Raw genomic sequence first — 15,926 nt, 5'->3', positions numbered from 1 at the left:
CAACAATGACAAAGTTCAAATCCAAAGATTTTAGCTTGATTTGACTATGAAAAATCCTTTGTCATCCTCCCTTGAATTTTTGCCACCATTTTGCAACCTTGCCAAAGTCAATCTACACAATCTCATACTACCACTACTCCCATAAACACCTTTGCTATTGCTTGTGCTCCTCGCTCACTATAATCTTGGTTAAAAAATTTGGGTAAATTTTGGGGCAAAGCTCATATCAACATGTTAAACTTTCATACCATAATTCTTTTAATTTTAATATTGACCCCCAAAAAATTATCATTTCACAAACTATTTGAAACACAACTCATAATTCTGTTTTTTTATATTATCACCAATGATGATATATTGACACAATTGTACTTACAAATAACCATTTATTTATTGAAAGAACATTTAAATATAGCATATTGTGTACCAAATTCAACAAGTACCACAATAATTTTTGAACATATAAAATTGCAACCCTCTCCTTCTAAGGTCCCTGATTCTTCCTATGATACTGAGGCAGAAGAGTCTGGGAGTCACTCCTCTGATGTGGAAGATTGGAACACCAAAATGGAAGAGTTTGACTCTAAGCCGAAGGAGAAAAGGGGGTTAAGCCATAGCTCAAAGAAGAGTAGAAATTCCCTTGTTTCTGTAACTAATCCATATTCTAGGCCATCCTATCATGCCATGCCTGATAAATTTGTGTCTGTTATTAATAAGATTGAGAGAACTTATTTTCGTAGGGACCTCAATGTGGATTCCCCTTATCTTAATTTGGATAGTGAAAACTCGGATGGTGTTCTTCCCATAGCCCGTGATTCCACGGTTGACTACTTCAGAATGCAAAAATGGCTCTTCAATGAAATCAAAGCTATCAATATAAAATTTTGTGTTGTTAGTAGTGAGCAAGACAACTATAGTGCTTAACAATGGAGTGTTGAACAAAGAAATCTATTGTTGAGTCCATGCAAAAGACTATTAGCACTGTCAATGATCTCAAGAAAGATTGTGATAACAGGATTATAAAAATGGAAGAGAAATTCACAAAGGATTATGACAATAGTCTAAAACAGCTGGAAAATAAGTTCCAAACAATCAATGACAACCTCGTATCCCTTGTGACCTACAACCATAAAGTGGCTAAGAGCTCAGTGGAAAGCATCAATACTATGGTTGGGAAACTTAAAGGTCTCCAGTAGGAAGGGGTGGTGGTTGATGTGTATTCGCTTGAAAAGATACAAGATGAGAACACAAGTCCCTCCAAAAGAACTAGAGCCAATTTGAAAAAAAAAAGCCACCAACCAAGACATTCAGGATTTGAAAAAGATTGCTCTCAACATGACTTAGTTGGAAGCAAAGGCAACGGAGGCACTCAAGAATTTGAATTAGGTTTTTTATAGTTTGTTGCCCAATTTCTGGTTTTTGGTTTTTTGCTAGCTTTTTGTTGTGTTTTGGTTGTTGGCTTTAATATGCCTATCTTTTTAAACAGCGTTTTGAAAATAAGGTTTGGGGTCCCTTCAAAACTTGTTTGTTCCTTAATCAAAAATTAGAGTTTGACGATGACTCGTTCAAGATAGAAGATCTTAAGTTGTAAAGTAGTTTGTCCATTTCTACCATTAGAAATAATACAACTATGCAATATGCAAATTAGCTATTCATGAGTTGGCCTAGTGGCGAAGAACTTGTACTCTTGAAAGAGAGGTCACGAGTTTAAATCCTGAAATGTTAGGATATGTTCGCCTCATCTGTAGAACAATTAGGTGCCTCTTGCACGGAGTAAGAGGTAGTCCCATATTATTATAAGCCATTTGTAGACCCAATATTATACCCTAACCACTATTAACTTTAAACAATAGAACAAAGTATTATTGTAAAGTGATGCAATTATGAAATCACACACCAATCTAAATATGTTAAAAAGCAGCTTACAAATTTATCTCATCATTGTTGCCATTGATATCATAAATATTATTTTGATTGTGAATTTCTGTTTAAGTTATCACATGCCCAAGTCCCTTCTAAATTTCATTGTTCAAAAGCACCACTTTTATAAATTTACAAGGTAAAGAAATCTTTTACAAGCGCGTTCTAATAGCAATAGAGAAGTTTACATAAACAGATTTTTAATGTCAATTTGATACTTAATAAGCCATGATAGTGGATTACGAAGGCAACCACAAAGGTTTACTATAAAATATAGTGGTCAGGTATAGATGCAAAGTGAGGTATATCGAGAGAAGTTCTCATCTTCTAAAGAAATCTTGTTAGAAGTGTTTCACTGATCATTACGCCTTTCATATCTCAGGAATGTTTTTCAGCGCATATGATGCCTACACAAGCCAAAAAAAATTAGTTAATCGACTTGGTAATTTCAGCGCTCAACTTCATTGCAGTCTTCCAAACGCATGGGACTTCCACATTTATAGCACAGCAGATCTAGTGTTTACACGTTAAAAAATGATAGATTAGCATTCAATAAGTGAAGTATTGTATCATCAATCTAATTAAACAAAAAGGGAAGATCAAAATATCCAGACTCATATACAACGATGATGCTTGGATATATTTTCCACTCAAATGTCGGACAAGAGTGATGGAATGCAGCTAGCAAACTTGGTTACTTTTGCATTTACGTGCCACAAGGAGGCTATTTCTAGAGCAAAGAACGGCAGTGAGAAAAAGCACCACCGTTTTTTAATATCCCAAAGGCATTGTTGCATTTACATGTGCATACATGCAGACAAAATAAACATGTACTTGCCTGAGAGTTTCTTTTGTTCCTCGCCGTATTCTGCAACGAATAGTTGGAAGTCCTAGTCGCTGATGTGCTTCAAATCGATGACAGCCAGAAAAACCTGAAGTGATTTCATCATCTAGGTGAATAAAATTATTAAGATCCATATCGGAAAAATCTTTTTCAAAACTTTGACATGCATAAGCTCTAATCTACATCATTGATACGACTTGAGATCCAGTAGACTCAAAACATTTAGACATTAAGTGCAAAAAGAGAATCAATGGATAGTATAGCACATGGTACATACCATAGTATACTCCATCAACCTCAAGGACATCTATCTGCAAAATAAAACAAATCCCTGATGTCTCATCAATGAAATAGAAGCTACTATATATGCTAAATACAGTATAATATAAAAGTAAAGCAAATATTTTATTAATCAATATGGTTCCAATTTTCTCCAATTCAAAAAGAAAATTGTTACAAGAAGATCTTAGATATAATAAATATTATACATTTTCATGAATAAATTTAAAAGGTGTCAGCATCTCTCTGATTATGCTCGAGTTTGCAGTGTAAAAGTGGCTCCTCGAGGATTGTCTTAACACGATGTGTCCAGAAAGAAATACAAAGGGGACAAAGGGGAGTGGTGAAGAATACTATGGCATTTGCTAAGTGATCTACAGGGATTACTAGTGATGCCTTTAGTAATCCTTTATCACGTCTAAAACATTCTCTTCAGCTACAGAGTTCAAACTCTCTAATATTTCTACCCCTACTTTATGTGCTGCAACTAGGTTGACTTCTCATACTTGCACTCTAACTCAATCCTAGTAACCAAATACCTCTTACCAGCTTTGTAGTTACCTTTTATAACTTTGAAAGTATCTCCATTCAAAAGTTGCTCTCCATCATACAAAAATGTCATCTCTGCCAGCAATAGTTTGTCATAGTTCCAAAAATTACAGAATACTCGCAAGTACTTGTGAGTCAAAAAATGAGCAACTCATTAATCTACTCGCCACTGAGTTGGCAAGAATCTAAGCCATGGACTTGCTGTGAGAACCCAGTGAGTCTATGTCTGAGACTCAGCACAAAATCCAAAATGCGGCCAAGATACTCTGAATCCAAAGAAATGTTTTTTTTGCCTATAAAAACCCTGACTGACCCAGATTTGATATTGTGCTGCATTTCATCTCTCCTTCGAGTGATTGAAGGCAAATGTGGAAGCATTTTTTCTGCAATATTGAAGGTTCCAACTTCCAAGTATGTTATTTTTCCCTTTTTATTTTTAACTTTTCTAGATTTCGTTTACCTTTCTAAATTCTTCCCTTATGTGTTTAGTTGCGTTCACATGCATTTGAATTGATGTAGGATTTATTCATTTAAAATTTTATTTTGTCAGATTTTCAAAGCCACAATCCGACATTTTTTTTTCAATGCTAAATTTCTAGTGATTAAATTTGTTTTTCTTATTTTTGCAATGACAGGTTTGCACACTTTGCATTCAATGGCATCAAGAAATGGAAGCTTAAGCGTAGGTGGAAAGGGCAACACTTGGAAGCATGGCATACCAAGACCAACAGCAGGAAGGCTGATTTGAAACTATCATGGTTTGAAGATGAGTGAAGGACATCAACTGTCTTAAATTCCACCTTGCATGGATTGCTGGCTGCAATGTGAATTTGTGTCTGAATATTAAGCCTGAGGTTGTATGGGTCATGGGAGATGAATGAGGCCCATTCATTGACAAACCAAAAAAAGGATAGGATGAAGACATCCACAGCCATTGTACCAATGATGAATCCCAACATGACATGGGAAATAGAGGTAGATATGATAGAGATTATGAGCTCTAGTCATGGTCCACAATTTGCAGCTAATAGATCTCATCAAGCTCCAACAGAATCCAAACATAGGGTTTTTTTGCTCCACAAAATACACCAGGATCGTAGCCTTCCCTTCAAAGTACAAGTTGGAATAAGGACAAGCATGAGAAAGCAAACATGCCATGTCCAAACATTTAGTACTACAAACATCTCTCTTTCAACATGGCCAGAATTCCATATCAGGATAATTCAATCACAACCTTGATTGTTGCAAGGAAAGGGTAAAGGGGCATATACCCAGCATGGCATAAGTGGGTCATTGTTCCATAAAACAGTGGCAAATGTAGTAACAATAGTGGAAGAGCAAAGGAAGCGTTGGCACAAATATGGATACACCATACTATCCAATGGGTGTATCCATGGAAGCAATTGCACACTCATCAACTTTCTTGTAGCTTCAAATGGTGAGTCTTCTTGAGATCCATCGATGCCAGGAACAAAGTTGCAAATGTAGAGAAATTAAATCTAATATTGAAGGAGGTTGTGATAGAGGTCAGTTTATAGTGTGTGATCCATGCTGTGATAAATGATGCAATAGCATATTTAGCAGAAAAGAGATTACTTGAGGAGAGGCACCCACCACTTTTTTGGACCATTTGTGCTATCCACTACCTTAATCTTCTATATAAGGAAACTCGAGTGGGTCAAATTCATGGTGGAAAACACCAAAAACATTACCGTATACATCTCCAATAACCCTTGGATATTAGCTTGATAAGAGATCACACAAGGGGAATGAGCTTTTGTAAGTAGTTTGCAATTAACTTCCTCAACTTACAAAAGCATTTATAGTATGATAACACCTTTGAAGCAAATGTTTATGAGTCAACAATTGTATTATTCTTCTTATTTTAAGAAGACAAAAGGAGAGAAGGTCACAAAAACATTTTTTTAAGATGTCTTTGCAAATAACATTGATGAGATCATATCTGAAGGTGTTCTCATAGCACGAGGTTATGCATTCCATTCAAGACAAATTTCAGCGATGCCAATAAAATTGGATATAATGAAAGAATATGATAGGTAAATTGCAAGTTTCTAATGCGAGTATTATAGAAATTTGGCTTTTCCAATGGAATAGTGTAAGTGGATTTACTCTTTTCTTTCAAGTGCAAGATTTTCAGTGTTTCTTAATGGTAGCCTAACAGGTTTCTTCAAATCTACTCAAGGTTTGAGACAAAGGAATTCAACGTCACCTGATTTTGATCATCCTAATGATAGAAGCTTTAAGCAGATCAATATTGACTGAAAATTCATCTGAGAATCGTAAGGCTATTTTGATTCCAAGAGATTATGAACCAATAACCCATGCTTTATTTGCAGATGATACACTTTTATTTGGTCTTTCCAACTTTGATGAGGCTAAATCCATAAAGAAAGTTATCACAAAGTATTGTTCACTTTCAAGACAGATAAGAAATTACTCTTTAGTCTAAGATTTTCTTTTCAAATTCTTCCCCATGCATTCAAAGAGAATCTCAAATATATTGGGTTGCAGAATACAAGATCTTCCATGTAAATGTCTAGGTATTCTTTTATTTTGGGGTGGAATCAGGAATGCAATTTGAGATACTGTGGTTCCTACTATCCAAAACAAACTGGTGTCATGGAAAGTATGACGGTTATATTTGGTTTGGAGATTAACATTGATTAAATATGTACCATCTGTACTACCTGTCTACATGATGTCTATCTTAAGAATTCTGTTAGTCTTAAAAATTGTAAAACAAATCAGAACCTCTCTATGAAAAGGGAATAATGAGAGAAGAAAGGTGGCTCTACTAGCTTGGGATAAAGTCTGTAGGGTTGAGGATGCAATTTGAGATACTGTGGTTTTTACTATCCAAAACAAACTGGTGTCTTGTAAGTATGATGATTATATTTGGCTGGTTGACTAACATTGATTAAATATGTACTATTTGTACTACCTATCTAGATACATGATGTCTATCTTAAAAATTCCAAGTAGTATTGTCTCGAAATTTTTGAAATAAAATCAGAACCTTTCTATGAAAAGGCAATGATGAGAAAAGAAAAGTGGCTCTACAAGCTTGGGATAAGATCTATTGGGTTGGAGTGCAAAATATATTAACTCGGAATCTGGCTCTTAGGGCAGAACTAGTATGGTATAAGAATACAAAGCCAAGTTCTAAGTGTTGTAAGATAATGCAATCAAAATATCTTGATACACATGATGAACATGGAATATTCTCCAATGCCAACCCTCCTACTCGTTCAAAAATGTGGAATTTTGTAATTTTGCTTAGAGATGTAACCGCAACTCATCTTTCCTAGATAATTCACAATGGTGAGAAAGCCCTCTTTTGGGATAATTCTTGGAATGGTCAAAAGCCCTTAATAGCAGACTGGATTTAGTAGAAGCAAAGCAGTTTATGGCTCAGGCATGGGGTCAAAAAGTTAAAGTCTAGTTTGAAGTCTCCTCAGAAAGTGCTTGTGGGGATTTTTGCTTGGTCAGCTATCCACAATAAGACCCTTGCGAGAAAAAGATCAGAAAAATTGGGGATCTCTATTTCATTTAAGTATATTCTATGTAAAGAAGAAATAGTAGATACCAATCACCTTCTTCTTAATTGTAACATTAGTAACAAGTGTTAGAAACGGATGTGCAATAGACTTTGCTGGGAAGGTAATTTCCCAAATTCATTATTTAAATTGTTTATGAGCAGGTCCATTTTATATAAAGAATCCACATATGTATGTTTATGGAAAATCATCTCCTCTCTTCTAACCTAGAACGTATGGAAAGAGTGCAATTCTACAATATTTAGAGGAATCTCATCTTCAATGGAAACTATTCTACTCAAACTAGAAAGGGCATTTTCAAAAACTGTAATGTCTTATGTATATAAGAATGTTTCCAGTTTATTCCGATATTGGCATAGTGTGATGGTTAAGTTGTGGTGTTGTTGTTTGTGCCATCAAGGTTTAAACCCCACTGGGATGTTATTGTTGAGTGTTTATATCGGGGATAAGGTCCCCCATTTGTGCCCTCACTGGTTCATAGATACGGGTCAAAAGCGTTAGGCCACTTTTAAAGCCCCCTCTACCAACTCATGGATCAATAAGTGGCTATAAGAAAAAGAAAAAAAAAACTAGATAGATTCTCATAATAAAATTGAACTTATATGGTGCTTCCCATGGTAATCTACCTTCAAAAAAGCTACCCATGGGAATTAATTATAAAGTAGAGGTTCAAGCTCTTCTTCAGGGTCTTGCAACAAAAAAAAAAGCTAAATGTTTCAAACAGCATAGCATATAATTGATACTATTGAATATTTTGAATTTAAACACTGTTATAGAGGAGCCAATAGGCTGGAAAAATTCTTATCCAATTTGCCAGTTGATTAGTCAGAGTATACAGATCTTTCAATAGTAGGTGATAGGGAAATCTCAAAGATTGAACTGAAGATAAATTTCTCCTAAAAAGAGCGGGAGATCTGAAGCACTGATATTTAAAATCTAACACCTGTGTTGTTTACATGTTACCTTGTGCAGGTACAGAAGACTGTAACAGTTTTCTTCTAAACCAAAAAATTATACTTTTGATTGCGTTAGCAATGTTGAAACATGCTAGAGTTGCATGAAATATAAATCTCCGGCATGCACTAGCTTGCACAAGATGGTTATTTTATGTGAAGTGTTGCTTGCATTTACAATCCTTATCCCATCATGTGTAACAAGAACTTCACACACCGAAAAAGTTGTCTCATCTGTGAATGTGAATTGTACCAAATAGAGGACCTTTGGTAATCTTGTGAGACAACAAATTTAGCTTCAAAGGACAAGCTTTTACTTGCATCACAATCTAAATGTAGTCATGTTAAGAGGAAGTGATTTCCAATTATTTTTACTTCTCTCACCCGCTTGCAATTGATGAATGTTGTCTGTTTTCATAGAGCACCTCTTAGTTGATAGGCAAGTGCTCATTCGCCCCTTCAAGTGGGAAACACTACAATTGGTAAGTTAATGACATTTTTAAGTTTGCCCGTGTTTTTAATTTTGAACTGTGATCAAGTGGAAAATACAATTAGAAGCCTGATGAGTCAAGAAGTGTTGATGGCAAGCCTTCATATTCTTGAAGACAATTCAGTGGTCTCCATTTTCCTTTCAAATGCAATGGATATACTTCAGGATGATGGTCTGGTCTCAATGCTTGCTAGTGAATATGTTCAGCGTTATCTTTTGTTGGAGGGGAAGTTAAGCCATGGTTTGTTTGAATATGATTTTCACAAGGGCTCGACACTTATTGGTGTGTTATTCTGTAGAGAACAACCATTCCACTGTCTTGTGAATAAATGTGTTTACAGTGCTATGGAGGGACTGTTGAATGGTCATTCTAACATGTTCTTGGGCACATGGGCTAGTTCTCGGTGAAACATGGTTTCTAAGGTTCAAATTCTGATTAAAACACTTCGGTTATAGCTTAGGCATGGATCCAATATCAAATCATCTAGGGAGGAAACTACTTCTAAGGGAAAGGAGGTAATCATAGATAAGGTTCTTATTATTTTCCTGCTCAAGGTTCAACTTCTCCTAAAGATCCTATATCAAGTACAACAACTATTTTACCTTTTGTTTTTGCTTCTGAACCTGTTGAAGATGCTTATGGCTCCAGCGGGAGTTCTTAGCTTTGTCCCACTTAGCTTATGTATAAAACTCTAGCTTTTTGGTTTTTTGTTATCATAACTGGGATCGTGCATAACTGGATATTTCAAGACCAGTTTATATTGTAAATCTTCTATTATCTAATAATATATGGGTGGTTCTCCACCTTTTATTGATCAAAGAAAAAGGATTATTGAAATCATCATGGTAAGAGTACTCAAGGTTACCAATTCAAATTCAGGTTCACATTCAGGTACACCAATGTGGCAAAAAATTGGGTTTGCATACATTTTTGGTATGTTCATACAAAACTTAAAAAAATAATAAATACATACATTCTTAAAGCAAAAGACGGGAATTAAGTTTGGATAACCACATAGCATGTATATAATAAACAAAATAACCATAAAAATATACCTATGCAAATTAAAAAGTCTTCAACCATCAGCAGGGGAAGAGAGAGCACAAAACCTAAAAATGCAAAAGTTCATATATATTGGACATTAAAGACCAAGAACAAAAGTTTTAAAAGTTTAGAATGCAGTAATAATTCTTAGGAAGAAACAAAGGGTCTGTAGGATATGAAGATTGTTGCCTGGTTAATGAGCATATGACCTGTAATGAACTTCAATGAGTTCTACAATCTAAAAAGATTGAACATTCATCTAATTCACAAGAACAGATAAATAAATTTTGAAACCAAATGTTGCCAAAAGTATTTTCATGCCTACCATCTCTGTAATTTATACACCCAAGAAAATTAGATTGCAGATAATAAAAGTTGCAGCTTACTCAAATAGTGACAAAGAAGAGTTCTAACAAGATCCAAAAAAGCATGGTCTAATGCCCATTGTTAGTCATCGGTTCTATGAAAACTAGCATATTTATCATCAGTAATATGAGAATGGGAAAGACACCCTAAAACAAAAAACGTAATTACTATCCTATGGAAAAAACCCATGGATTCTCTAGGGGTACATTCTAGGTTCAGCAAATGAACAACCCAAGATGGCCAAAGCAAACTGAATCCCATACCCATATGTGGAGAGAATCAAGCCCAAATTCAATGCTGCAAGGGAGTATTAACTTTGAGTTTACTTTTTCTAAATTTTAATTACAAGATATTATTCATTTTATTTAAGTTTTATTTTGTGATGCAAATTTAATTTGTGTGTAGGTGTTGAAGCTTTAGACAAGGTTTTACACTTGGTCAAAGGAGAGCAAAAGCAAATGGGATGCATTTAAAAGGCCATGGTGAGGGCCAAAGAGGCCATCCAAAACTATTATGAGATAGATAATGGAAAATTTGAACCCATTTGGAACATTATCAATCAGAGATATGTAATATCCCCTAATTGGGAATGCCCTAAGTTTGCCCTGATTCTCAATTTCCAAGTAAATAAGCGGGGTTAGAAGATACCTTTCACCTGATTGAAACCCTGCAAACAGTTTAGAAACCACTTACAACAATAATTCCAATTATCAGATTATCACAAGTAAGCATCAGCAAATTCATAGCATAATTATTAATTCAATCATAAAGCCTTTTAAATATCTTTGGAGGGCTCAACCATAGGAGAGCATGAAAGAGTGTGATTTCGATGAGGTGTCTTGGACCCTCTACCCTAGGCCCAAGAGCAGATATATCATCCCGCTTGGCCTCATGTGGCCTATGCCATCCATATGAGGTGGTCTACCCAGTGAGGTGTCCACTTTCTGTTATCCCCTCATCTTGCCAACCTTTTCTTTCTCTCTATGATTAGTCTCCTTGTATTGATGCACCATGACAAGGGAAACAGGTTACAACAGGGTGCCCCAAAAGCCATCTCCTCTAGGCCCAAGGGCAATACCCTTTTTACCCCCTTGGCCTTGTTGGGACCTAAAAATTTTGAGGTCCCAGGTTTGAAATTTTGATTATTACACCCAGATGTACCCTGCAGAATCCTCCTAAGTTGTCCACTTTGAGAGCTAATATTTTTGCACCTGTTGATCATCAGGCCAAAATCAGTACTTTTCCATGATTGTCTAAAATCTTTATGAGGCCCTGTGTCAGTTGACATGACCCCACGAATCCATTTGATGAGTCTTCAAAGTCAATCTTTTACCCTAGCAGGATTTCGCCAAGAGTTCACAATAGTCCCACCGAAAATGAATCCTTAAATCATATCGAGATAACAAAAAAGCTGACAAGATGAGAATGAGATCTTGCCGAAAGGCCAAGTCATGCCGAAGAAAGGGTTTTCGGTGAGACACCTCCCATGTCTCACCGAAACAAGTGTATTGGTGTGATAACATCAATTTGTTAGAGCCAATGGAGATCCTGCCGAAAGCTAAAGTTTCACCGAAAGGGATTATCGATGAGACATTTTGAAGGTCTTACCAAAATGACAATTTCGGTGTAAAAGCAAAAGTTTGCCAAAGCCAAAAGTGGTCTTGTCAAAGCTTTATGTTACACCGAAAGTGGTGGATGCCAAAAGGAGGAGTGCCCCACTTGAATGAATCACGGCCTAGGTCGACCAATTAGCAGTCGCCTCGTGGGTACTTGCTGACATATGGACGAGGTGGGCCCAATGCCCCCCGTCTCTTAAGTGGAGTAAACGACAGTCACTTTGATGGGGTCAACGGCTGCAATTAAACCAGTGTTCCATGGGCGTCGAGGACGGGGGGACGCGGGGACGGGACGGGGGGACCAAGGGTCTAAATTTGGGGACGGTGGGGGGGATAGCGGCGAGACAGCGGCGAGGCAGCGGCGGGACGGTGGCGGGGTGGTGGTGCTCATATACATATACATATAGTACTTGAAAAACTAGTTTTGAAAAGATGTATAACAGTATAACAGTATAAGAATTAGATTTCAAATGAAACTATAGGAAATACCAAGATTACTTAGATTAGTGATACGTAAATAATTGCTAAAAGTAAATAAAATTTGACAAATGAAATTGTCAAATTGGAGATTTCTCATTTCTATCATATGAATATCGAAAAAGGAAAACAAAAATACGAATATCTGATGCCATTGCAAAGTCTATAATAATAAAGATGATTACATGATTCATCATTACAATGAGTAGCCAAATACAAATACGTGTAGCAATAGCATTAGAAAAGAGACTAGAGTCAAATACAAAATGACAAAACTGAAAACTCAAACTGTAGCTAATGGAGGCCTCTAATCATCTGCGAACTCCTCACTGGAACTGCTGGACTCCTGAGGATCAAGGTCCCTCAAGCTCACACCAACTAGCCCTCCATCTGAAGTGGTAGGATCATCCTCATCAATTTGTGAAGGCTCCTCTGGCTCTACATCCCATCGTGCCACTAGACTCTCCTTGTACACAAGTGTCTTGCGGTCCATGAGACGCAAAGCACTGTGTATAGCCACAAGCTTCTCTGCTCTCTTAGAGGTAAGTCTGTTCCTCTTAAGAGAGTCGATGAAGCTATATGTAGACCAGTTCCTCTCAGCAGCTGAAGAACTGGAAATCTGGGATAGCAGACGGATGGCTAGAGTGGTGGTCAAAGATTTCGAGCCATGACAATTCCACCATAAAAGTGGGTCCTCCTGTGCCATGCTGTCTATATCCATCTTTGCCGCATCTGAATAACCTCTAAGAGTGGCAAATCTTCCCCACTCAGTGCGCATTGTGCCGTCATCTCTGGAATCAAACATCTTCTCTATGCACCTAAAGAAACCCACCTTCACCTCATCATCCTGAATCGGTGTCAGTCTACCCGGTCCAGCCTTGTACCACTTAGGATTCAAGGCAAAGGCAGCCATATGCAAAGGAGTGTTCAACTTGTCCCATCTACGCTGAATGATAGGCTGGATTTGCTCATTGTAGAATGCTAAAGAGGGGTCCTTCACTCGCACAACAGCCCTCATCTGGTCAAGCATAGAGTCAATGCACTCATACACCTCTCCAAGGTTAGGTGCATCCCCATCCCCATATCTGATCACCTAGAATACTGGAGAAATGATAGAGACAATGCATTTCGCATCAGTCCAAAACACATCACTCTTCACTATCTCCTTCACCCTTCTCCCTTGCTCTTTCTTAGCCTCAGCCCACCTATTCCACTCATTAGTCATAACCATGAGTTGCAATGCCTCTTGCAACTCAATCATTCTCTCCAAGAGAATGAAATAGGATGCATATCTAGTCTCAACTGGTTTCAAGAACTCCTTCTTCGCAAAGGTCCTGAAGAGTGCATGTGAAGTGTGGTGGTTCCAGATAAACATTTGCACATCTCTCGCATCGGTGACCACTCCTCTAATCCAGTCTATCTTCCCCATGTCCTTGAGTGCATTGTTCATGGCATGCACACAACATGGGGTCCACCAAATGTGTCTATAGGCTGCCTCAATGAGTCTCCCTGCTGCTCTACACACATGGGCTGCATCTGTCACTACTTGAACCACATTTTGTGGCCCAACCTCCTCAATAGCCTCCCTGAGGACCTAAAACTGGAAATCAGCATCTTTACAATGCCCTGTACAATCAACTGCTCTAAGGAAGTATGGGCCCTCTGCACATGTGACCATGACGTTGATGAGTGGACGATGGCTAATGTTCGTCCACCCATCCATAACTATGTTGCACCCCGATGCCACTCAACATGCCTTCATCTTCTCCATCAAAATATTGATCTTGGAATAGCATTTATCCAAGATCGAGGTCCTCATTTTCGTCTCCCCTGGTGGCACATAAGATGGTCCTCCCTTGGCCACCATAGCCATCATCTCCCTATAATAAGGAGACCGTGTAACATGAAATGGAATGCCATTGGCAAAGAAGAACTTGCCAATGGATTCATCTATCTCATCTCTCAGCTGCACATTAAACATATCAGTAATGGGGTTGCTCTGTGGTGTCTGCAACTTACGTTTCCTAGCCCTAGCGGCAGTAGAAGTGGAAGTGGATGGAGATCCAAACATCATTCCTCCCGTCTGCGAAGCATGAGAAGTATGAAGTGCTGCCCTAGCAGACAAAGTAGTAGGCATTGAAATATTTATGTCATCTGGAACCCCCCAAAGCCTGTTAAACTCAATTTTGTACTGTATATTTTTGGCTTCCTCCAAAAACTTACAATGTTTCACGCCTTTTCCTCTCCAAAACAAAAAGTGTGCATTCACCCTACTAATGCTACCGAACCATTTTGTGTCACAAATATTGCACTTCCACTTCCTTGTTCCCCCACTTGAATGTGATGCAGTGCCTTGTACTGATATTCGTGAAGCAAACTGTTTTAGAGGAGACTTAGAATCAAAATGACCCCTAGCATATGGTGCCAACAACTCTGAAGGGCAACCTGTACTAGCTGGTGCACTTGCCATAGAGCTAGATTGGGCTCCAGGATCAGCCCCATGGTCACCCCCCTCATTTTCAAGTTCATATTTTGAATCATTCTCACTATGAGAATGGATTTCCATGTCATCTTCACTCATGCCTTGGGAGCTCATTGTGAAATTGACACTGCATTTCACAAAATAAAAATAAAAATAAAATCAGCCTAGTTTAACAATATATTTTTAAATTTTTTTCCTATTCATCTCAAAATGAGATTTGATGTTGAATCTTGAGGGCAAAATGATGATTTTGCCCTCAAGATTCAACATCAAATCTCATTTTGAGTCTTGAGATGAATAGGGAAAAAAAATCCAAAAATGACATAGAACAATGAAAATCAGAAAATATTCAAAATAAAACAAACAAAAAAACAAGAAAAAGTTGAAAAACCATACCTTGTGCTTGAAAAATCTTTCCAAAATGTAGAATAATCTTCTTCTTCCTCTTCTTCTTGCTTCTTCTAGCTCCTATCACACTTGCAATCAGCTTTTCTCACCCCTTCAATCAGTCTTCTTCAAGTTTTTCCTCCTCTTTAGCTTGCTGGAAAAAAAATTCAGTTTACCAAAATGAGAGTTAAATCTAAAAGAACATGCTTTTGTGTTGTTTGGGGGGTTGGGTGGGGCCCACGTCCAATCAGGGTTACCCCTTAATCCCCCCAAAAGGCACATGTTTTTTAAAATGTGGCTTTTTCAGTTTGTTTAGGCGTGGGGACGCGGGAGACGCCTGGGTGTCTCCCTGTCCCTCGAGAGACGCCTGGAGGGACGAGGAGACGCCCAGACGTCTCCGAGGAGACGTCTCCACGTCTCCCTAGAAGACGCGGAGACGTCTCCATGTCCCAACAGCGATTGGGTGGCGGTGGCGGGACGGCGTGGGACGTCGCATCCCCGTCCCCCCGTCCCTGACGGGGGGACGCGCCCAAAAAGGGGGGGGACGCGTCCCCATGGAACACTGAATTAAACGCACGACTGCGCGATTAAACGAAGGTGAGCGACCAGGTTAACTCCAAAGCCCCGCAACGTCGATGAGATAGTTTTGAGTCTTGCCGATGAGCCGTTTTCAGTGTGACTTCAAGTTTCGCCGAGTCTCTCCAAGCGGTGAGCAGAAGTCATGGTTTCTTGCCGATAGAACTGTTATCGACAAGACTCTTGGATGGTCTTGGCGACAACATGATTTTCGATGTAATATTCAAGTTCGATAAGATGATTCTAAGAGAGAGACGAAGTCCCAACTCTTGCCGACAAGCCATAATATGAAGTGGGGACCACAGCTGACCACGATTGACCCGCGTTGACATGTTGAGTAGAAGGTCGGTAATTGGTCCATGTT

General features: G+C 38.2%; 1 protein-coding gene across 1 annotated transcript in view; it reads right to left on the bottom strand.

Moving 5' to 3' along the window:
* Positions 1-1,954: 1,954 nt before the first annotated feature.
* The window catches only part of LOC131070916 (sulfiredoxin, chloroplastic/mitochondrial), a 41,378-nt gene continuing 27,406 nt past the window's right edge, over positions 1,955-15,926 (bottom strand). The window contains exons 3-5 of the mRNA XM_058006601.2: positions 3,042-3,075; positions 2,759-2,852; positions 1,955-2,327 (exon numbers count right to left, since the gene is read on the bottom strand). Of these exons, the coding sequence (XP_057862584.2) occupies positions 2,312-2,327; positions 2,759-2,852; positions 3,042-3,075 (144 nt within the window). The 3' untranslated portion in view covers positions 1,955-2,311. The remainder of the gene's footprint in view (positions 2,328-2,758; positions 2,853-3,041; positions 3,076-15,926) is intronic.

This window comes from Cryptomeria japonica, chromosome 1 (genome assembly GCF_030272615.1).
Source record: "Cryptomeria japonica chromosome 1, Sugi_1.0, whole genome shotgun sequence".
In the NCBI taxonomy this organism is placed as follows: domain Eukaryota; kingdom Viridiplantae; phylum Streptophyta; class Pinopsida; order Cupressales; family Cupressaceae; genus Cryptomeria; species Cryptomeria japonica.
Note: the sequence above shows the minus strand (reverse complement) of the source record. Positions and strands in the feature narration are given on the sequence as shown.